This window comes from Larimichthys crocea, unplaced genomic scaffold (genome assembly GCF_000972845.2).
Source record: "Larimichthys crocea isolate SSNF unplaced genomic scaffold, L_crocea_2.0 scaffold269, whole genome shotgun sequence".
Lineage (NCBI taxonomy): Eukaryota > Metazoa > Chordata > Actinopteri > Sciaenidae > Larimichthys > Larimichthys crocea.
This window is the reverse complement of record NW_020853550.1, coordinates 63,463-82,843: the sequence shown is the minus strand read 5'-3', so window position 1 is coordinate 82,843 and position 19,381 is coordinate 63,463. Positions and strand designations below refer to the sequence as shown.

General features: G+C 41.3%; 1 protein-coding gene across 2 annotated transcripts; it reads right to left on the bottom strand.

Moving 5' to 3' along the window:
• Window positions 1-6,545: 6,545 nt before the first annotated feature.
• LOC104935842 (serine/threonine-protein kinase 35) lies at window positions 6,546-18,831 on the bottom strand. Of its 2 annotated transcripts, none has more exons than XM_010751741.3 (3): window positions 18,144-18,826; window positions 16,003-16,745; window positions 6,546-9,749 (listed from the first exon to the last, which is right to left on the bottom strand). In XM_010751741.3, the coding sequence occupies exons 1-2, from the start codon at window positions 18,634-18,636 to the stop codon at window positions 16,027-16,029; spliced, it is 1,212 nt and encodes a 403-aa protein (XP_010750043.1). In that variant the 5' UTR covers window positions 18,637-18,826; the 3' UTR covers window positions 6,546-9,749; window positions 16,003-16,026. The 2 variants fall into 2 exon arrangements, with proteins under 2 accessions (XP_010750043.1, XP_027131765.1); XM_027275964.1 differs by lacking the exon at window positions 6,546-9,749 and adding an exon at window positions 10,814-11,957 and having other exon boundaries at window positions 18,144-18,831.
• Between the last annotated feature and the right edge of the window lie 550 nt (window positions 18,832-19,381).

Here is a 19,381-nt window from a genome sequence, read left to right as displayed (position 1 = left end):
GTAACATGTTATTACATTATTGACTTTATTACATTTAAAATAGTCAAAATTATTACCTTATTGTCAGGTATTACATGATTGGACGTTATTACATTATTGGTCGCTATCCCCCAATAATGGCATTCATTGGATAATTGACTGCTCTGATGTGTCTTCTACCTGTCTTCCAAGTTCCACCTGAGCAGAGGTTGAATATGACATAATAAGAGAAAAGTTTTCTGTCAGTTTATCTCCATAAGTGATGATCAAAATACTGTTTCAAAGGCTTGTGTAATTGTAACGCTCCGGTCTAAAAATAGTCAAATAATGACATTCAGGCTAAACAACATTCAGTTGTTTGTAGAATACCCACAGAAATCAAACACACTTTTTTGAATTGATTTATTGGACAGTATTTTTTATTTTTTGGTTTGTTTTAAACTTTTTAATGAATCTAATATTTGCTTGCTTTATAGACCACAGTAAATGTATATGTAAATGTAAATGTACTTTATTTATACAGCCCTTTACAACAGTCCTTTCGGTGTACCAAAGTGCTTTACAGTAGATAATAAATAACGAGAACAATAGGTAAAAAACAAACAAAATAAAAACAATACATTGCAACAAAATCGAATAAGAAATGATAAAAGTGTCATCATACTACTGGGTGTTAAAAGCCATCCTAAATAAGTGGGGTTTTAGCTTGGATTTAAAAAGGCCCAGATCAGAAACGAGACGCATCTCGACGGGGAGCTTATTCCAGAGCCTGGGGGCGGCAACGGAAAACGCTCGGTCACCCCAGTGTTTATATTTTGACCTGGGCACTTCCAGCGACAGTTGATCTTTAGATCTCAGAGCTCTAGCAGGATTGTGGACAGTTAAAAGCTCAGATAAATATGAAGGGGCGAGGCCGTTTAAAATAAAAGTTTAAAATCAATTCTATAAAGGACAGGAAGCCAGTGAAGGGATTTAAGAACAGGAGTGATGTGCGCACGTTTGCTGGTGTCAGTTAAAAGACGGGCAGCAGCGTTTTGCACAACTTGAAGTCGACCGAGGGAAGACTGGGAGACGCCAACATAAAGTGCATTACAATAGTCTAACCTAGAGCTTATTAAGGCATGGATGGCTTTCTCTAGGTCTTGACGGCTTAAAAACATTTTTACTTTGGCCAGGAGACGCAACTGAAAGAAACTAGTCCTGACTAGTCCTATTCCCAAATACAATACACTCAGTTTTGTCATCGTTTAAATGAAGAAAGTTTTGAGCCAACCACTGCTTAATATCGGCAATACAAGCAAACAAAGAACATTGACCATTGCTGTTTGGCTTCACTGGCAGATAGATTTGTATGTCGTCTGCGTAACAGTGAAAAGAAAGGTTGTGCCTGGCTATAATTAAATCTGGATGTATTGTAGTACAGGTATTGCATCACTTGGTGGCAGTGTGGATTATGTTTTACACATTATGCTGTTATATTTTACATGGCATGAACAGTTTCCTGAACTTTCAGTTGTCAGAATAAACTATGAACATAAACATTTTTATTACACACAGACGTAGACATAAATACAGCTGAGATGTTCCTTCATCAACATGAGCACACACCGAAGTTTATTTACAACTGCAGTAGGAACCAATGGGCTGAGAGCGACATACACACTGGTGCGTTTTGGTCTTCTCATAGGATTTTTGACAATAACAAAGAAGTAGGATATTATTAGCCTTAATATTTAAATATATTATATCATCAGAAATCCATTGAACGTTCCATAATATTCTCTTGTTTTGCAATGCTTTTTGCTCTGATGTCTGTGTCATCAAACTGTCATTGAATGGAATTTACTAATGCTGATGTCACACTCAGACAGACAATGACAAAGCTTTTTTTTTATTTTTATCAGTGTCCATTGATTGTGTTCTGTGTTCAGTGTGATCACAGTGAAATGCTGTTTGGTGAGATAATCCACTCACGCTACACACACTAATACTACACATTACCTGATGATTAACTCAAGTATCAGGAGAGTTTATGGCACCAGTTACTGCAGCTCTGACCTCATTCCTGTTTTTAGTATGTTTCTTATGTTTTGTTCATTGTATTATTGGAAAAATATGCATGTCAGTGTATATAACTCCTATTTTATGTTTCTATTTTCTACTTTGTTTGTGTTGTGTTGTATCTTAAGCTGCTGTAACGTTAATTTCCCTAATGTAGGATCAATAAAGTCTATCTTATCTGGGGTCTTATTTTGAAGGTCTAGTAGGAGGAAAAACATTTGTTGTGTTGTAAGTACAATAGTGTAAATTAAAATCTATATAAAACATCACGTTGGTTTAAGTTTGAATTGGCTGCAGAACCTGTTAAACCTCTTTAAAAGGATAGTAAAGGAATATGCATAACGTACAACTGAGGTGGGCGTAGTTTCCTGGTGTTACAGCCCTGAGGGTAACGTACATACATAGTTCCACACGACATCTGCACTGCAGATTCAAACAGGGATCTTTTGCATGCTGACTGCTTGACCATGTTTGACATTCCAACAGGGCATCATTTTAGGGGCTGGGAAAGTCTGTGGAGGGAATGAGTGCTCCATTGTTGTTGGTTAATTACTCAGACCACGGATCGTCAACTTCACCTTCTGTTCAGCTACAAAGCACAGAGCAGTCAGAGCTCACGATCAAGCTGCAGTGAAAAATTGATAACTCTGGCAAACAAATCATTTTCTCTGTAATCACAAGAATGTGGTAAATTAGGAGGTGGAATACTGTATAATGTAACATATAAATATATTTATTTGTCCATGATAAGAACTTTGTTAACGTCTCACAGTGAGTTTGGAGAATCAAACTCTTGAAAAATTCCCATAACAAAAATCATTTCATTTGTATTTGTATGTAGCACACTGCTTACATGTCTTTAGAATAGAGAGAAGGCGACTATATTTATAAGTCTATCTCTAAGTCCATTCAGTTTATTTGCATTGCTCTGTGTGGCTCATTGAAGTAGCACAGAACCCAGACATATCAGAGGTTGGGGGTCATGTGTGAGATGATTCCTCTGTGTTTACATCTTTAACATGATGAACACTCAGGTCAGCGCTGATGGCTCATGTTGTACTTCTCAGGTGTGCTAAAGCAGGTGCCAAAGCATTTTCACATTGTGACACCAGACACTGAAACTGGTTTCATCATTGCTGCAACTGTCTATCCTTGAGCCCTACCACAGTACTAAGAAATCTAACCCTCACCATACATCAAAAACTACAAATGCATAAATAATTACACTTCAAGTTCCAGTGTGTAGTATTTAGTGGCATGTAGCTGTGTAGTTGCTGATTGCAACCCCCTCCACTCACCCTCCTATTCAAAGAACAATGGGGAAAGTACAGTGGCTGCAAAATGCGCAAAAAAGCATGAAAGGCCCCATCAGTATTTAGTTTGTCTGTCAGTGATTCAACATGGTGGACTCTGTTGAAGAGGACCTGCATTTAGATTATGACATCACTAAACTGGAAGAATCTCGTTTAGTCTGGCAAGATAATCTCAAAACATACAGGAAGGCTCTCCGTAATGCCAGAGCAGCCTATTAGTCCTCATTAATAGAGGAAAATAAGAACAACCACAGGTTTCTCTTCAGCACTGTAGCCAGGCTAACAGAGAATCACAGCTCTACTGAGCCATCTATTCCTTTAGGTCTAAGTAGCAATGGCTTCATGAGCTTCCTTAATGATAAAATTATAACTATTAGAGACAAAATCCATCACCTCTTGCCCTCAACAGGCACTGATCTGCATTCTGATACAGCAAGTTTGGAAACTTGATATATATTCAGTCTGTTTTTCTTCCATCGACCTTCATCAAATAACTTCAATAATTTCTTCATCTAAGCCATCAACCTGTCTCTTAGACCCTATTCCAACCAGGTTGTTTAATGATGTTTTACCTCTAGTTAGCCCTTCTTTATTGGATATGATTAATCTGTCTTTATTATCAGGATATGTACCACAGTCTCTCTCTCTAAGATACTTAAGAAAGCTGTAGCTAATCAGCTGTGTGACTTCAGAGGTCTTAGCCAACTACAGACCGATATCAAACCTTCCCTTTCTGTCTAAGATACTTGAGAAAGCTGTAGCTAATCAGCTGTGTGACTTTCTCCATAACAATAGTCTATTTGAGGATTTTCAGTCAGGATTTAGAGTGCATCATAGCACAGAGACCGCATTAGTCAAAGTTACAAATGACCTCCTAATGGCATCAGACAAAGGACTCATCTCTGTACTGGTCCTGTTAGATCTTAGCGCTGCATTTGACACCATTGACCATCAAATTCTTTTACAGAGACTGGAACATCAAATTGGCATCAAAGGAACCGCCCTAAGCTGGTTTAAGTCGTATTTCTTAGATCGATCTCAGTTTGTTCACGTCAATGATGAATCCTCCATGCATACCAAAGTTTGTCATGGAGTCCCACAAGGTTCTGTACTAGGACCACTTCTATTCAGTTTATATATGCTTCCTTTAGGGAACATTATTAGGAATCACTCCATTAATTTTCATTGTTATGCTGTTATGCAATTTTCTGATGTTAAATTCAGACAAAACTGAAGTTCTTGTAATTGGACCCAAACACCTCAGAAACTCTCTTTCTAGAGACTTAGTTACTTTAGATGGGATCAACCTGGCCTCCAGCTCCATCGTAAAGAATCTTGGAGTTGTTTTTTATCAGGATTTGTCCTTTAATGTCCACATAAAACAAAGGACTAATACGAGGACTGCATTATTCCACTTATGTAACATCACCAAAATCAAACGCATTGTATCTCAAGTGGATGCAGAAAAACTAGTCCTCGCATTTGTTACTTCTAGGCTGGACTATTGTAACTCTTTGCTCTTAGGCTGCTCCAACAAGTCTCTTAGGACTTTGCAGCAAATTCAGAATGCTGCCGCACGTGTTCTGACAGGAATTTAAAAAGTTCTTCTCCTTACATACAAAGCTCTTCATGGTCAGGCACCATCATATCTTAAAGAGCTCATAGTACCTTACTACCCCTCTAGAACACTGCGCTCTCAGGACGCTGGGTTCCTTGTGGTTCCTATAGTCTCCAGAAGTAGATTGGGAGCCAGAGCTTTCAGCTATCAGGCTCCTCTTCTGTGGAACAAACTACCTTTCTGGGTTCGGGAGGCAGACACGGTCAACACCTTTAAAAATAGACTTAAGACTTTCCTTTTTGATAAAGCTCCCTCTTTCTCGGTCTGTCACTGTCTCTGTCTGTCTCTTTCAGGGTTATGCCTAGTCAGGCATGGTATTGGTTGAAGATGCAGTTTTATCATTTTATCATTAATTATAATTGTACAATATGTTTGTGTTGATTTGTCCTGTACACGTGACATCTATTGCACGTCTGTCCGTCCTGGGAGAGGGATCCCTCCTCTGTGGCTCTTCCTGAGGTTTCTTCCACCTTTTTTCCCTGTTAAAGGTTTTTTGTGTCACTCGAACCGAGCGTCTAAAGACAGAGGGTGTCACTCCCTGTACAGATTGTAAAGCCCTCCGAGGCCAGTGTACTTTGGGCTATACAAATTAAATTTGATTAGATTTTTATTTGATTTGATTTGTCCCCAATCCTGTTCCTGGTTTTCATGGACTGGATCTCAAGGTGCAGTCAGGGTGAGGAGGGTGTCCAGTTTGGGTACCTCAGGATTGGATCTCTGCTGTTTGCAGACAATGTGGTCTTATTGACTTCATTAGACTGTGACGTTTTGGTTTGGTGCGGCATCTGCAGTACTGCTGACACTGTACCGGACCATTGTGGGGAAGAGGGAGCTAAGCCAGAAGGTGAAGCTCTCAATTGTCTAGTCTATCTATCCTCCAACCCCCACCTATGGTCATGAGCTTTGGGTAGTGACTGAAGAGTGAGATCGAGGATACAAGCTGCCGAATTGAGCTTCCTCTGCCTGGTGGCTGGGCTCAAGCCTTAGAGATAGGGTCAGAAGCTTGGACATCCAGGGGGGAGCTCAGAGTAGAGCCATTGCTTATTCGCGTTGAAAGGAGTCAGCTGAGGTGGTTAGGGCGTCTGATTGGAGTTTTTTTGGAGGTGTTCCGGGCACGTCCAACTGGGAGGAGACCCTGGGGGAGACAGAAACCGCTGTAGGGACTATATAGCATCGGGATCTCAGAGGAGGAACTGGAACGTGTTGCTGGGGAGGATGGAGTGCCCTGCTAAACCTGCTGCCACCGAGACCCGACCCTGGATATTCTGAAGAAAATGGATGAATGAATGGATGATCAAAGTCCACCAGGTTCATGACTTGCCAGTGTTCTTTTTATTAAGATAGATGCGTGATGATGGCATGAAGAATTAAATACATATTTGTATTTATAATAATCTCTAATACTTTAAAGGCAGCAGTAAGTCAGATGTTAAGAATCATCAGATTCTTCTTGGTTATTTCCATTTACCCAGAAAACAGGCACAATGTGTCATGGAAATTATGCTTATGACTTCCTCAGCACTCTCTAATTTAATTATTTTTTCCCTATCAAAGAAAAGTCAGACATTCACAGATTAGAGGTATTTCCAACCTTTATTGAAACAGAACCCTGATATGTACAAATTTAGCAATAAAAAACAAAGCATGTTTTCATTCAAGCAAATGGCTTTAGTAACATGTACAACCAGGGACAGCAAATTTATTTGAAATAAAGGGTCATAGTCTGAACACTATGAGGTCCAGTTGTAGATTATAGAATGAGAAGCAGAGGACTAAAACAAAACCAATCTGGCCTGGATTGTTCCAGGGAGGCAGAGTTGCATAGAGAAGAGTTTTGCATGTAAAGTGACCTATTAGTCATTAGTCAAACACCGGTGCACTATATCCCAACACCAAACGAAAGCATCAGGAGGGAGCTACATGGGAAGGGAGCAGACTGGTTTGAGGGTTTGCTTGAAGATCCAGTGTGTATGATTTAGAGGTTTCCATTGCCAGAATGTCAGATATGTTTATTAGTGTCTTAACACCAAAAATTGTGTTAACTTAGAATGAGAGCCTTTTCTTTCCACAGAGGGAGCCAGCTGAACTGTCATGTTTCTATAGTAGCCCTGTAGGGCAGGGCCTGTGTATTTCTCAGGAAAGGTGAGGTCAGGGGGTTGTAATGAGTGACACCACTAGATGTCACTAAATCCCACACACTGGCCCTTTAAATCTCTTGATATTTCATGTACATTCCTCTATAGTGAATTAAAAGCTTGTCCTCATATCTAGATAGACTGAAACACAGCTGATCATCTCAAGCTCAGCTCTACCATTAGCTTATCTCCAGTTCAAGATTATCGTTTCTACCCCACACAATCAAATATTCATACATTAGAGAAACAAAGGTGAGGAACTGAGGTACGATTTTCACTGAATTTAAAAAAAAAAAAAGATTAAACATAAAACATTGTGGCCTGTGCTGAGCTAGGTGTGTAAACATCTGTCATAGCAATGTAAACCCAGTCAAGCAGTCTGTGTGCTGTGTCACTTATTCTAAACCGATGTGATGCTTCTATAATCCAAGGAGAACTGCGCACACCCAACACACGCATGCACACACACATACGACATGAAATGAAAAGCTCTTTGAAATCTGACAAGTTGTGTCTCTAATTGAGGAATGTCTTTGTTGGAAAAATTAAAAAATGGCTCAGCAAAGAAGGTGAAAACGTGCAGAAACATGAGGTAGTACAATAATAATTAAAAAAAAATCTTTCCAGGTCCAAGCTCAGTTCAACATATGATAGACTTAAGGAAATGTTCAGCCTCTGCATTCTGAGCTTTGGTTCAGGGCAAAATAAAATAATAATTATAATAATTATAATAATTTTAATAATTAAAAAAAAAAAAAAGGCGTTACAACACTGGTCCACTGTACAAATGTTACAAAATGCCTCTAAGCTCATTGTTTTTCACATTTCACTTTTGACCACAGGCACAATTACACCTCACAAAGGCCTGTGACTGATTTTTACATTAAGAGTGATTATTTCTCAACAAGAAACAAATACTGTTCATTACATTTCAGAATCTAAAACCCTGCACCCTGAGCATCATGAAATAACCCAGAATCCAACATAGATGGCACCTGTTCAAAGTCACCTCTTCACTTCCCTTTAACAAGATTTCCCACAACAAATAAATGGTCCACAAAGATGAAAACGCTGATTCATGTCTTATTCCAAATTACCACATGGGAATTTTCAGGGGTTTGTCATTCCTCGCCTATAATTACACTTCAGAAATCGTTCAGAACACATACCCTGAAAAACGGATTTGGAGTGCCAAATCAAAAGACAAATATAGCAGCTGATCATGAAATTTTACCTGATTTGCAATTTCAAGGCACCATAGGTAGAATGAATATCAGGCTGCCAAATGCAACTGGATTTCTCCTCAAAGGGAAAGTGTGGGGAAATAACACGGTTACATGACTCCTCATTAAAAATAACATTGACTATCACATGTGTGTCTGGTTTGGGACAGTTTAGCTTTCTACAATGTATAGATGATGAATGTTTTCACGTTTCTGTTTGTGAAGAGTGTTAAAAAGAGCTAAGAGCTAAAAACAATAATTCAACTTCAGTTCTACTAAATCTGAACTTTACTTTCATAGCTTTGATCTACCACATCAACGAGAAACTCAATTAGCTGAAAACATGTCTTCCTCTGTTGTGTGCCTCCATTACTACAGGTCTCTTCAGACTATGTTTGAGCAGTAAGTGGGACCATTTACAACACTGGTGTGAACCTCAGAAAGGCGTCTGGTGTGTTAATGGTTCACTGCGAGGAAAGTGGCAGGTTTGAAAGATGTTTTTCTATCTGGTGGCTAATAGTGTTGTTACTGTAAGATTACAGACATTTGACAACCCTTACAGATTCTGCTGTTGATCATATACGCTAACTAGCACTTTGAAAGCTTTGGACGCATCAGGACATTGCCGGCATTGCTGTGAACAGTGAGCAGCACTTAATTTACTGGTTATTATTATGTAAGTCTGCCAACAGATGTCTGGAGTAATTTAAATCGACAAGAGAAAAAGGGCAGCTGACACAGTTTTCTGTCATGAGTTGAGCTGAGCTGTCAAATCTCACTGGAGCGACACGTGGCAATGATGTTTACGACATCACTGCTGTAACAACAGGCAACACTGGCACAAAACAGATGGACATGTGACATACAATCCTAACTGTCAGCAAAGACAAACGTCTGACACAAGAGCAGACTTCACTGAAATTTTCCACAAAATAACAGAAACTACACCGCGTGACGTGAGAGCTTTGCAGTAGCAGTCTGATCTGATGTCAGTGTTTTCATCAAAGTGGCAGACACGTGGAGACGATCACGTGAGAACACACACATATTACCTAAAGCTGCAGCTTAGCTTTAGTTTAGTCAAACACTGCACTGTCCTGTCCTGGCTGTTCTTGGCACAGAGTCACCGTTTCCTGTTTTCTGAAGGCAATTTCTCCAGACCTCTATTCTTTGATGGAGGCATGGCTATGTTGGTTTAATAGAGCTCCCTCCTAAGCAGCAGACGTAATGTTTCTTGCTTTATTATAATATTCAGGGCAAGAAGAACATTCTATCAGAAGTGATGACTTCACTGTAAACAAGTTCAAAGAAAACAAAACTTCCATCTGCTTTCCTTTGCTTCTCCCTCGTCTTTAGTCTTCAGATTATAAAAGGGAGACTATCTCTCTCTGATGTAGCAGCTCCAGGTAGAAACACGAGTCTGCAGAGAAACACAAGAAACAAGTCAGTCAACAAGAACAGGTACAAAGCGAGACTTTACAGTTTGTCTACATACAGTATGAGGGAGCAGAGAGAAAACAAACTTGTGGCTAAAGTGCTGCTAGTCAAGTCTCACAGTTAGCACAGTGGATGTAAATCATACCTGATTACCAGTGTAACCTGTTTCTTGTGTGCATATAAATCCTTACTGTCCTCTGTAAAGACTTTGTGTCAATAGAAACCAAACTTGACGTGCAGGGCAGTACGACGATTAGTCGATCAATCCATTAGTTATGAACTATTTTTCAATGAAAGCAAACTTTCTTTAGTTTATTGAAATTACCAACATTTGTTTCAACTCAGAAGTACAGCTTTTAAATTACATTTCAGGGTCATACTTAATACGAAAAGCAAAGTAGTTCCAAACGCCAGATCTGAAAGATGGTGAAGGATGTTTGATTTCAGGGAGCAGTACACATCATTTTACACAGACCACCTAAAGCGGGTGGAAGCCAGGCACAGAAAAAGCAAAGAGAATCCGGTGGATTTTCAAAATAAAATACCCTGTGCAAACTGCTGGTCGTAAAAACAGACAAAAGCAAAACTAATTAACTGCGTAGCATATTTACACATGTAGAAGCATGTTTAGTCTGACTTAAGTCTGGCAGGTTAAACACACGCTTTTGAAACGCTACGCCAGAGATGTGTGCAGTGGGGTTTTGGTGTAAGGCGGAGTAGTCGAACGCAGGTCCACTGAGCTTTCAGCACAGAGTGCATTGTAAGAAGTTGATAAAATACATATAAAATTGCGTATTGTTTGATTTTTAGGGTGTACTGAACTGAGACTGAACTAAATGTGCTGAAGCCACAACCACTCATGGGAGCAGTCAAGCAGCCATTTTGAAGCGACTAAAGCGAGTTCAGAAAATGACATGAGTAACTTTGAAACACTCTGAGCGAGATGAATCCATCTCTGTCTCTCTGCTAGGGGTGCAGGGGTACGCTCAGGGTGGCCTCAGCGTGTCATCGAGCCACCCTTTAAGGACCGCCCACAAAATCCTGGACTGAAAACTGGTGAAAAACAGTTTAAACCTCTGAACGATATATTACTGAAATGTGGAGTTGGTGTTTTCAGGTCTTCAGAAAGAAATATCAGAATTGCCTTTACATGGACGTTAACTGCTTAGCTACTGTGCCTTTGTATGCATGTGTGCTAGCGGCAGTATGAGTGATTGATTGTATTGTTTTTAAAAAGGATCACCATGGAAAGAAACTTTGTGATAGCATCTTATTTTGATCACTAAGTAAATTCACTGGACCATCATGAGGCAATAGAGTTTTTACTGATCCTGTGTCTTCTTCTTGCAGCACCAAACCAAGGACAAATTTAACAAGAAATGGGGAGCAATGCACACTGAAGCCTGTATTAGCTGTAGGTTGTCTTAACGTTTCATCTTTGTCACTCATGTGTTTCAGTTCAGATATCATAGTGCAGCTCCCGTGACAGATGTTTCTTTTCTAACAGAACATCTGTCAGCAGCTCTCTCATAAACAAACTGTGTTTTCCTTGAGGAGAACCCCCCCGGAGGATTTTACCTAGCAGACAGCTGCCTAACACAACCTCTGTGTGTGTGGTGTGTTTGTGTGTGTGGCATGGAGACAGCTGCAGAGATGTTATTAATGTATTATTCTATCAAACTGAATTTTTTTTAAAACTGAGTCATACTGTGCAGAGACAAACACAGAGACATGCTGAGTCAGTGCAGCACTGCTGCAGCACATTGTGTCTGAGTCTTTTACAGCAATGCCCACTGCAGAGTGCCCTCCCTGCTACACACACATAAGACAGACGATAAGACAGTCTGTCTTTCTGCTAACTGATTATTGGACACTGGAAAGTGCAGCAACAGTGATCAAAGCCGACGTGACACAAAGCAGTGAAGTCATTTATTCAGCTCGGTGTAAGTACAGTCTGCGGTGTGGTGAACAGCATCAGGATGTTTTTACTGAGGTCACAGGCTTGCTGTCAATCACACCAACAGGTCAGCTGACTCCAGGGCTCCACTAACACTTCCAAATATTCTGGGAGGTCGTGCACCCCTCTTGACATCGGCACAGTTAATGTGTCTGACAGCGTGTCCGCCTGTAAACCGCTGTGTTGAGGATTATCCATTATGTGGCAGCACAGAGCCGGAGCCTCTGGTGAATCCTGCAGCACAAACAGGCCTTTGTTAAATGGGACCTGCAGCACCGTGTGAGGGCACTGCTGTGTTTTAAAGATGTGCAGCCGCTCAGCTCGTCACAGATACAGTTTGTGCCAACGTTACATAACTGACTTACAGAGGTTCAGGCGGGGATTTAGAGCTTTAGCTTGCAGCTCCCAGAGACAACACGTTTAAATGGCCTGAGCTGATCATTTCATATAACTTGAGAATTTGACAGATTCAGGTGCCACTTGATCTGAAATTTAAAACCAGAAGAATTTATCAGCTTAAATTACTTATATCACAGCTCCTGATATTGATGTGATCAGTTCAAGAGAATATATTTTGAAACATAAACAGTCTGACTGTACAGCACTGTCTCCCCTTATTAAGAATAATTGGCTGAGTACAGACACCAGCTTACAGACAACACAAACCTGACAGACACGTTGAATTTTTAAAGTTATTCACAGAAGTGAAGAGAAACATGATGTGACTAGGGTTGCAAAATTCTAGGAATTTTCAAAGATGGATACTTCCCATGGGAATTAACAGGAATTTATGGGAATAACCCAGGAATTTAGAAAATTGAAGGTTGGCCCTTATCAGGGATATAGTTGATGAAAAAATATTTTGGCATAATCTTGACTAAAACAACCAGATTTTATACAGGTACAATATCTGCTATTCCTTAAATCACATGCACATAGCACACTGCTTACTGCAGGGCTATTGAGGCCACGCCCCCTACCTGTGATTTCTGTACCTGGACCACACTTAAGAGCCCAGAGCAGACAGAGACTGTTGAAGCCATACACTCTGTGGCTCTTCCTGAGGTTTCTTCCACCTTTTTTTAAAAGAGGGTGTCACTCCCTGTACAGACTGTAGTCCTCAGAGGCAAGTGTACTTTGTGACTTTGGGCTATACAAATAAAATCGATTTGATTTGACAAAACAACATGTTTATACTTATGTTTGGATATGACACAGTTTGTTTACATTACCCCCAGTTTCCAATTAATTCCCATGGAGTTTCTGATTTGGAATATTTACAAAAATCCCCCAGCTTAGCTTCCAATGTTCCAAATTTCTGGAAACTTTTTCCAGAAATTTACCGTAAAGTTAAGGCTCCCTTGTAACCCTAGATGTGACTGTTATATCTGTTCTAAGTGTCACTGCGTCAAGTCATTATAGTCATAAATTCTTGCCACGACTTTACTGGGAGACAGGGCAGACTACATGTTGGTCTCCAATTAGAGCTTGTAGTTTTTGATGGCCTGTGTGATGTCATCAGGAAAGAGATGGTAGAGACTGGCTTGAATCTACTTTAATCTTTTAGAATCAACAATAATCAATCTGTGGGTTTACCTTTAAGCAATTACTCGCAACTATCTGAAATCATTTGTTTGCTGAGAGGGCAGAAACACGACAACACCCTGCTGCTCTTCCTGTACTTCAAGAACACACTCTACAAATCAATGTGTAAGAGTTCTGCTTCTTTACTCAAACAAGCTTTGACCGAGTACATTCCTCATGTTACTTACAGAATTAATGTCATTCAACTACACCTGCCTCATCCGCTGCCAGCATTTCTCTGGTATTTGGTGAGAGTGACAGTCACATTGGCTGAAGTCTGCAAATGTTACCTGAAACGTATCATGTGAATACATTCACCTATTGAAGCTCACTGACCGCACTAACAAGATAAGTATCTACTTCTGTGTTAGGTGATCATGCAGGGAGCTGTTTGGGGAATGGAGAGAAGGATGAATGGGGGGGGGGGGGTTTCAGCAGAGTGACGGGCAGAAAGCAGAGCAGGAGAGGGGAGGTCAGCTGGGACGTTTCCTACTCACATAACATGCACTCCTCTCCATCCCCCTACAAGAGCAAGGCACATGACAAAAGAGCAAACAAAAGGCAAAAACGCACCATACCACGTCTTTCACACATACAACAAGGTGATTCTGGCAGCTCAGTTAAGGAACAAGCAGCTCACCATCATATGTGGTAACATGAACTATCAAAACACCAGGAGGAGCCTGTACATGCTCACTCAGCCTCTTTCAAACACAGGCTGATAGATATGTGGTGAGGGGGAGGCTTAGGTTACATAAAGGGTGTCCTGGTTAACTCTAGCACAACAAACACACACGCGCACACAAACGCTTATCCAGACAAGATGACTGACAGTACAAGAGCACACACACTGAGTGTTACTAAATATGTGCCCTGGGCTAGACACTAACAGCAACCCCACCTTCAAGTAAACTCCATGGAACATGTCACAACACCTCTCTCTGACATTTACTGCATATGCCTGTGTCTATCCTTTTTCCAACCTACTTTAAACCATGCCTACTAGCTAGAAGCTGCGTTCCCATGGAAACCACTCACACGCATCCCATAAAACATGACGGCACAATGCTGGTAAAAAGGTGACAGCAATCTGTGATGCGCGGGTTGATCCAAATTGAGTGGGTGCCTGCGGTCACAAGTCACCAAACAATATTTTTAACGATATTCGGGTCGTGGTCGGTCGGGTCGTTTGAAATAAAGATGCAGAGTAAAGTTTTGTAATTTATGTAGTAGACAAAACTTTCTGTGAAATACACAGACTTTATTGGCTGAATAACTGGCGTGAAGATGCCACGAGGGGGTAGAGAAAGTATAGACTACTTTTTAAAATGCGGGTCAGGAAGCGGGTTGGGTACAGTATTTCAAAATTATTTGCTGCTGTCTGAGTTCAGGCGGGTTAGTTTAAAACGCTGGTTGGTGCAGGTCGATCAAACATGGACCCGCGCATAACTGACAGCACCTGAAGCACGGAGGCGGTCCTTAAAGGGTGACACGCTGAGGCCACAAGTTAGTCATGTCATTTTCTGAACTCATCTGACACGCTTCAGTCGCTTCAAAATGGCTGCTTGACTGCTCTCATGAGTGGTTGTGGCTTCAGCACATTCAGTTCATTATTTCATTATTTCATTATTTCTTTATTTATTTATTTCTTTATTTATTTATTTATTTATTTATTTCTTTATTTCTTTATTTATTTCTTGATATGCCTGCAAAGCAAAATATATTTATATATATAATATATATATATATATATTATATTATATCTATATATATATATCTATATATATCTATATATATATATATATATATTACAGATTCGTGTATCTGTATTGAACCGTTCGGTGTCAGTTCAGTACACCCTCAGCTCAGTGGATCTGCGCTCGACTACTCCACCTGCCACAGATGTACAGGCCTGAACAGACCTGAGAACAAAGATTGTGACATGAATGTGGAGCATTGAAACTACTAAGAATTGTTACTTTCACTATTATTAATGTCACATTAGTCCCTGAGAACTAAAACACTACTGCAGGACACTGCCCCACACACAGACACACAACTTTAACCTGAATATAGTTCTTGATAACATTTAAAAAGGTGAGCTCACCCCTTAACAGGCTAATGGCATAGTCACTACATGTCAGTCACAAATGTCATACTTTTGTCCGCACAATAAGTTAGACGATGTGCAGTGTAAAAAGGTTGAGAGCCTCTGTTCTAGAACATAAAGAAATGTTTTCTGCATTTGAAATACGGCCTGTATTTCCACACATGTAGATGGCTGAAGGAGAGTGTCAGTGTTCCAGGAATATAAGAACTATGCTGGAGGTACATGTTGAACTTCAGTAATACTTAAAATAGATTTATAGATGTTTGAACGAGAAACTGCAGTCATTAGAGAGAGTGAGTTCTGGTTTGACTGAATAACGTCTCTGAGAAGAAGTGGAAGTCAGATTGTATCAGTCACATTCTGAAGAGCCACGTTTAAAGGCAGGTTGAAGAGAGTGAGATGTGACAATCAGGTTTATGTGGGAATAACTGTGAACATTCATGTTGCATTTGGGTATACACGTGGAAATGGACAGGTTGTTGTGTCAAGAAAGAAAACTGTCTGGAAAGTTATAGGAGTCATTTCCACAATAATCTAGGGATGCAATAACTCACAAACAAAGATGTAGATAAAGGGGATGAGTACCTGTAAAACTGCTCTGGTTGAGGGTCATGCAGCACACATAACCTGGTCCATTCTGGCCTGCAGCTCGAAAGCATTTGGCCGGTCCTGAGGGTTGACAGCGAGCATGTCCTGCAGCAGCTTCCTCACTCCAACAGACATGCATGACCTACGTTTCTGGGGGATGTTCAATACCATCTTTGGATTCTCTAGCAACGCCTCACCCACCGGCACAATGTCTGTTCCTTGTCTCACATATGTACCCAGCAGCTCCCGCTTGGACTCAGCGTCAATGAAAGTAATTCGTTCCAACATGGCCCAGATGATGATACCCAGGGCAAATATGTCAGCCTTAGCCGTGTAGTGGCCCTCCCACACCTCAGGAGCCATATAGAAGTCTGATCCACATGCGGATGACAACCAGAACTTGTTGACATTGACATTTTTGTTCTTGTCTTCTCCTTCTTTGCCCTCACTGGTGTTTCCTAAACCTGCACAAACTTTACTCAGGCCAAAGTCGGCCACCTTGAGAACTGGAGTTCCTGACTTCTCAGAGATGAGGATGTTGTCAGGTTTGAGGTCTCTGTGGACAATGTTATTTTCGTGCAGGAAAGCAACGGCACTGGTGAGCTGCAGCATGAAGCTGTTGTTGGTTTGTGAGTCGGGCCGCCGAGACAGGATGAACTGGTTCAGGTCACCGCCTTCACAGAACTCCATGACGAACCAGAGGTAACAAGGCTCCTCTGGAGGACCGAGCACTCTCTCACCTGCAACAGATGCACATCAGTCATTCACACAGGGATGCAATGACACACACTAATCTGGGTAATTACATATGTAAAGAACAAAACATGTCTTAATAAAAGTTTGATAGTTTGGACATGTCTTTCAAAATGTACATCAGGCCACAGATAATTAGATTTATTTTTTGTGGCTATTTTTAACACAACTGTGTATGAACCAGCCTCAATCGAAACTACCTGAGCGACTCCAATCTCACTGGACGTGTCCTGCCATAGTTTATCAGTGTGTTTCTTGAAAGGTCATGTGTGGATGCTGTCCAATTGAATTTCAACAGGCTGCGACCTTTTGGACCCACTTCAGGGCGTCTCTTACTGTGCTTCGTCGAGCAATTGAAAAGTTCAGCTAAAACAGAACATTAGACTGAATGTTAGACTTGAGAATCTATCATTAATGACCCACTGAAGCCAAACAACTGAGAGTTGTATCTATTATTCATAGGCCGCCTACTTATGTTGCTGGAAACATTCCATGCAGGTAATTAACTGGGATGCATATTTCAAATAACTCTGACCAGTTCAAGTACCGGCACTATGAAGGAAGGAAACAGAACTGGACTCTCACTGGTGGTTTGGAGTGACAGAGGTGATAAATCATTCTGCCTATTCACCATGATGTGATTTATCATAAAGACAACCAAACCTGCACTGCACAAGTACAATGAAACCATATGCTGACGTCAGGGATTTGGCAAAAGTGCAATGATTGACAAAGGAACGTGCAAAACAGCTCTGTGACTATGGCCAGCACAGCAGACTCCATTTTAGTGAGTCTGAGCCTCGGGAGCTCTCTTACAAAATCTACCCATCCCCCAGCGACTCTGTCATGGCGACAACAACAATCCTGCTCAAATGGAAATGTCGTAACACAAAACGAGCCTTACAAACACCCATTTTATTCTAGGGGGGAGTGAAATGCAGCTACATGTCAACACAACAAATGACAACACGAAGCAAACCCACCTAAACTCAACATCCTCTTCTGGGTGACAATCAAGAGACCAGTATGATGTAACCGTGTCACCCAAACTGTTAGCTGACCCTGAGGCTCAGTTTTTAAAAAAAAAAGACACAAGCGTGGCCATGCACAGTAAACCAGTGCCCAAATCTGAGGACCACCCCTGCTTTGGAGGAAACAAAATCCAAACTACATTAAAAAATCTCGCAATTTAATATTAGCTTGGCTAAATCGAACGATCCCAAAAAGTAACCACCACAACAAGGCGGTTTCTTAAACGTTGAATGGTTGTTCTCCAGTTCGGCATTAATTCAATCAAACAGCAGCACTTGTTTCTTTCTTATCTCTGGAGTGTGTTGAAGTGACTCAGCTCAAACAGCTAACAGGACAGAGCTAAAGAGCCTCACCTTTGAGTGACGTCTCCACCAGACGGAGGTACTGTTTGGACCGTTTATTCCCGTGACTCATTTTCTGGGCCATGCCGTTCCTCTGCAGCACGCACTCCTCCAGCTGCACCACATTTTGGTGCCGTTTCTCCAAACTCGCCAGCGCCCAGAACTCCTGCAGCGCGAGCTCCACATTTTCCGGTGCGTCGCAACGCAGTTTCTTCACCGCAACTTTAGCCCCGGACCTCCGGGCCACCGCCTCGTACACCACGCCGTACGTACCCCTTCCCACCTCCCGCAGCAGGCTGTAGCGGGGCGCCATGACCTTTAGCTCCAGGTTGTCCTTCTTGAAAGAGCCGGTGTCCCCCTTCATGTCATGTTCGTCTTCCGTGTTCCCCACGCTGAGACACCGCAGCACATTGGACTCGTCAGCTCGCGCTCCGGTTTGTTGTCTGCAGCTGGCTCGCGCGCTCCTCGTGCGTCTCCGCCAGTTGTCACCACCAACTGTATCCATACGTCCCCGTGACCCCTTCACGACTGAAACATTAAATAACAACGTGTCCACATGTTGTCAGCGTCAGCAGCGTCCACGCAGCTCCTCGCTGTGCTTTATTTGAATGGAGAAAACAGGAAAGAGAGCGGGTCCGCACTGTGTGCTGAGGGGGAGGAGGGGGAGGGAGCTGAGGAAAGAGCCCTACAGTATATAAGGGAAGTTCCTGTCAAGACCTTCAAAATAAAGCCTGAACGTTAGGTTCTTACACTAACAGGCCAAAATGCAGAACTTATGCATTTCAATAGATAGATAGATAGATAGATAGATAGATAGATAGATAGATACTTTATTTATCCCGAAGAAAATTCAAGTTTTTTTCTTTTTTAGATAGATTGCAATTGCATAGATAATTTCCATCCAAAAATATACACACTTCCGACCTATGTCGACCTCTACGCAGCCGCTTGACGCCCTTTGGGGACTGGTTGCAGAGCTCAGGTGATGTACCATTGCAAAAGAACACGGGGTACCAAAATCCCGGTGAAAAAACAAACACACAGACGGAGCCTGTCTGTTCCTGTGTCTGTGAGCACTGGACGATCTTCAACACGTTATTCGTTTAATACATGTAACGGACACATTGCTGCGTCTCACTCAAACGTCTTTATTTTAACTTCATCCGAGCTAAATTACACAAACACTGACGTCATACAGAACGACATTTTAATTTACACGTGGAATAAAGGTCAGCTGTCGTTTGAATATT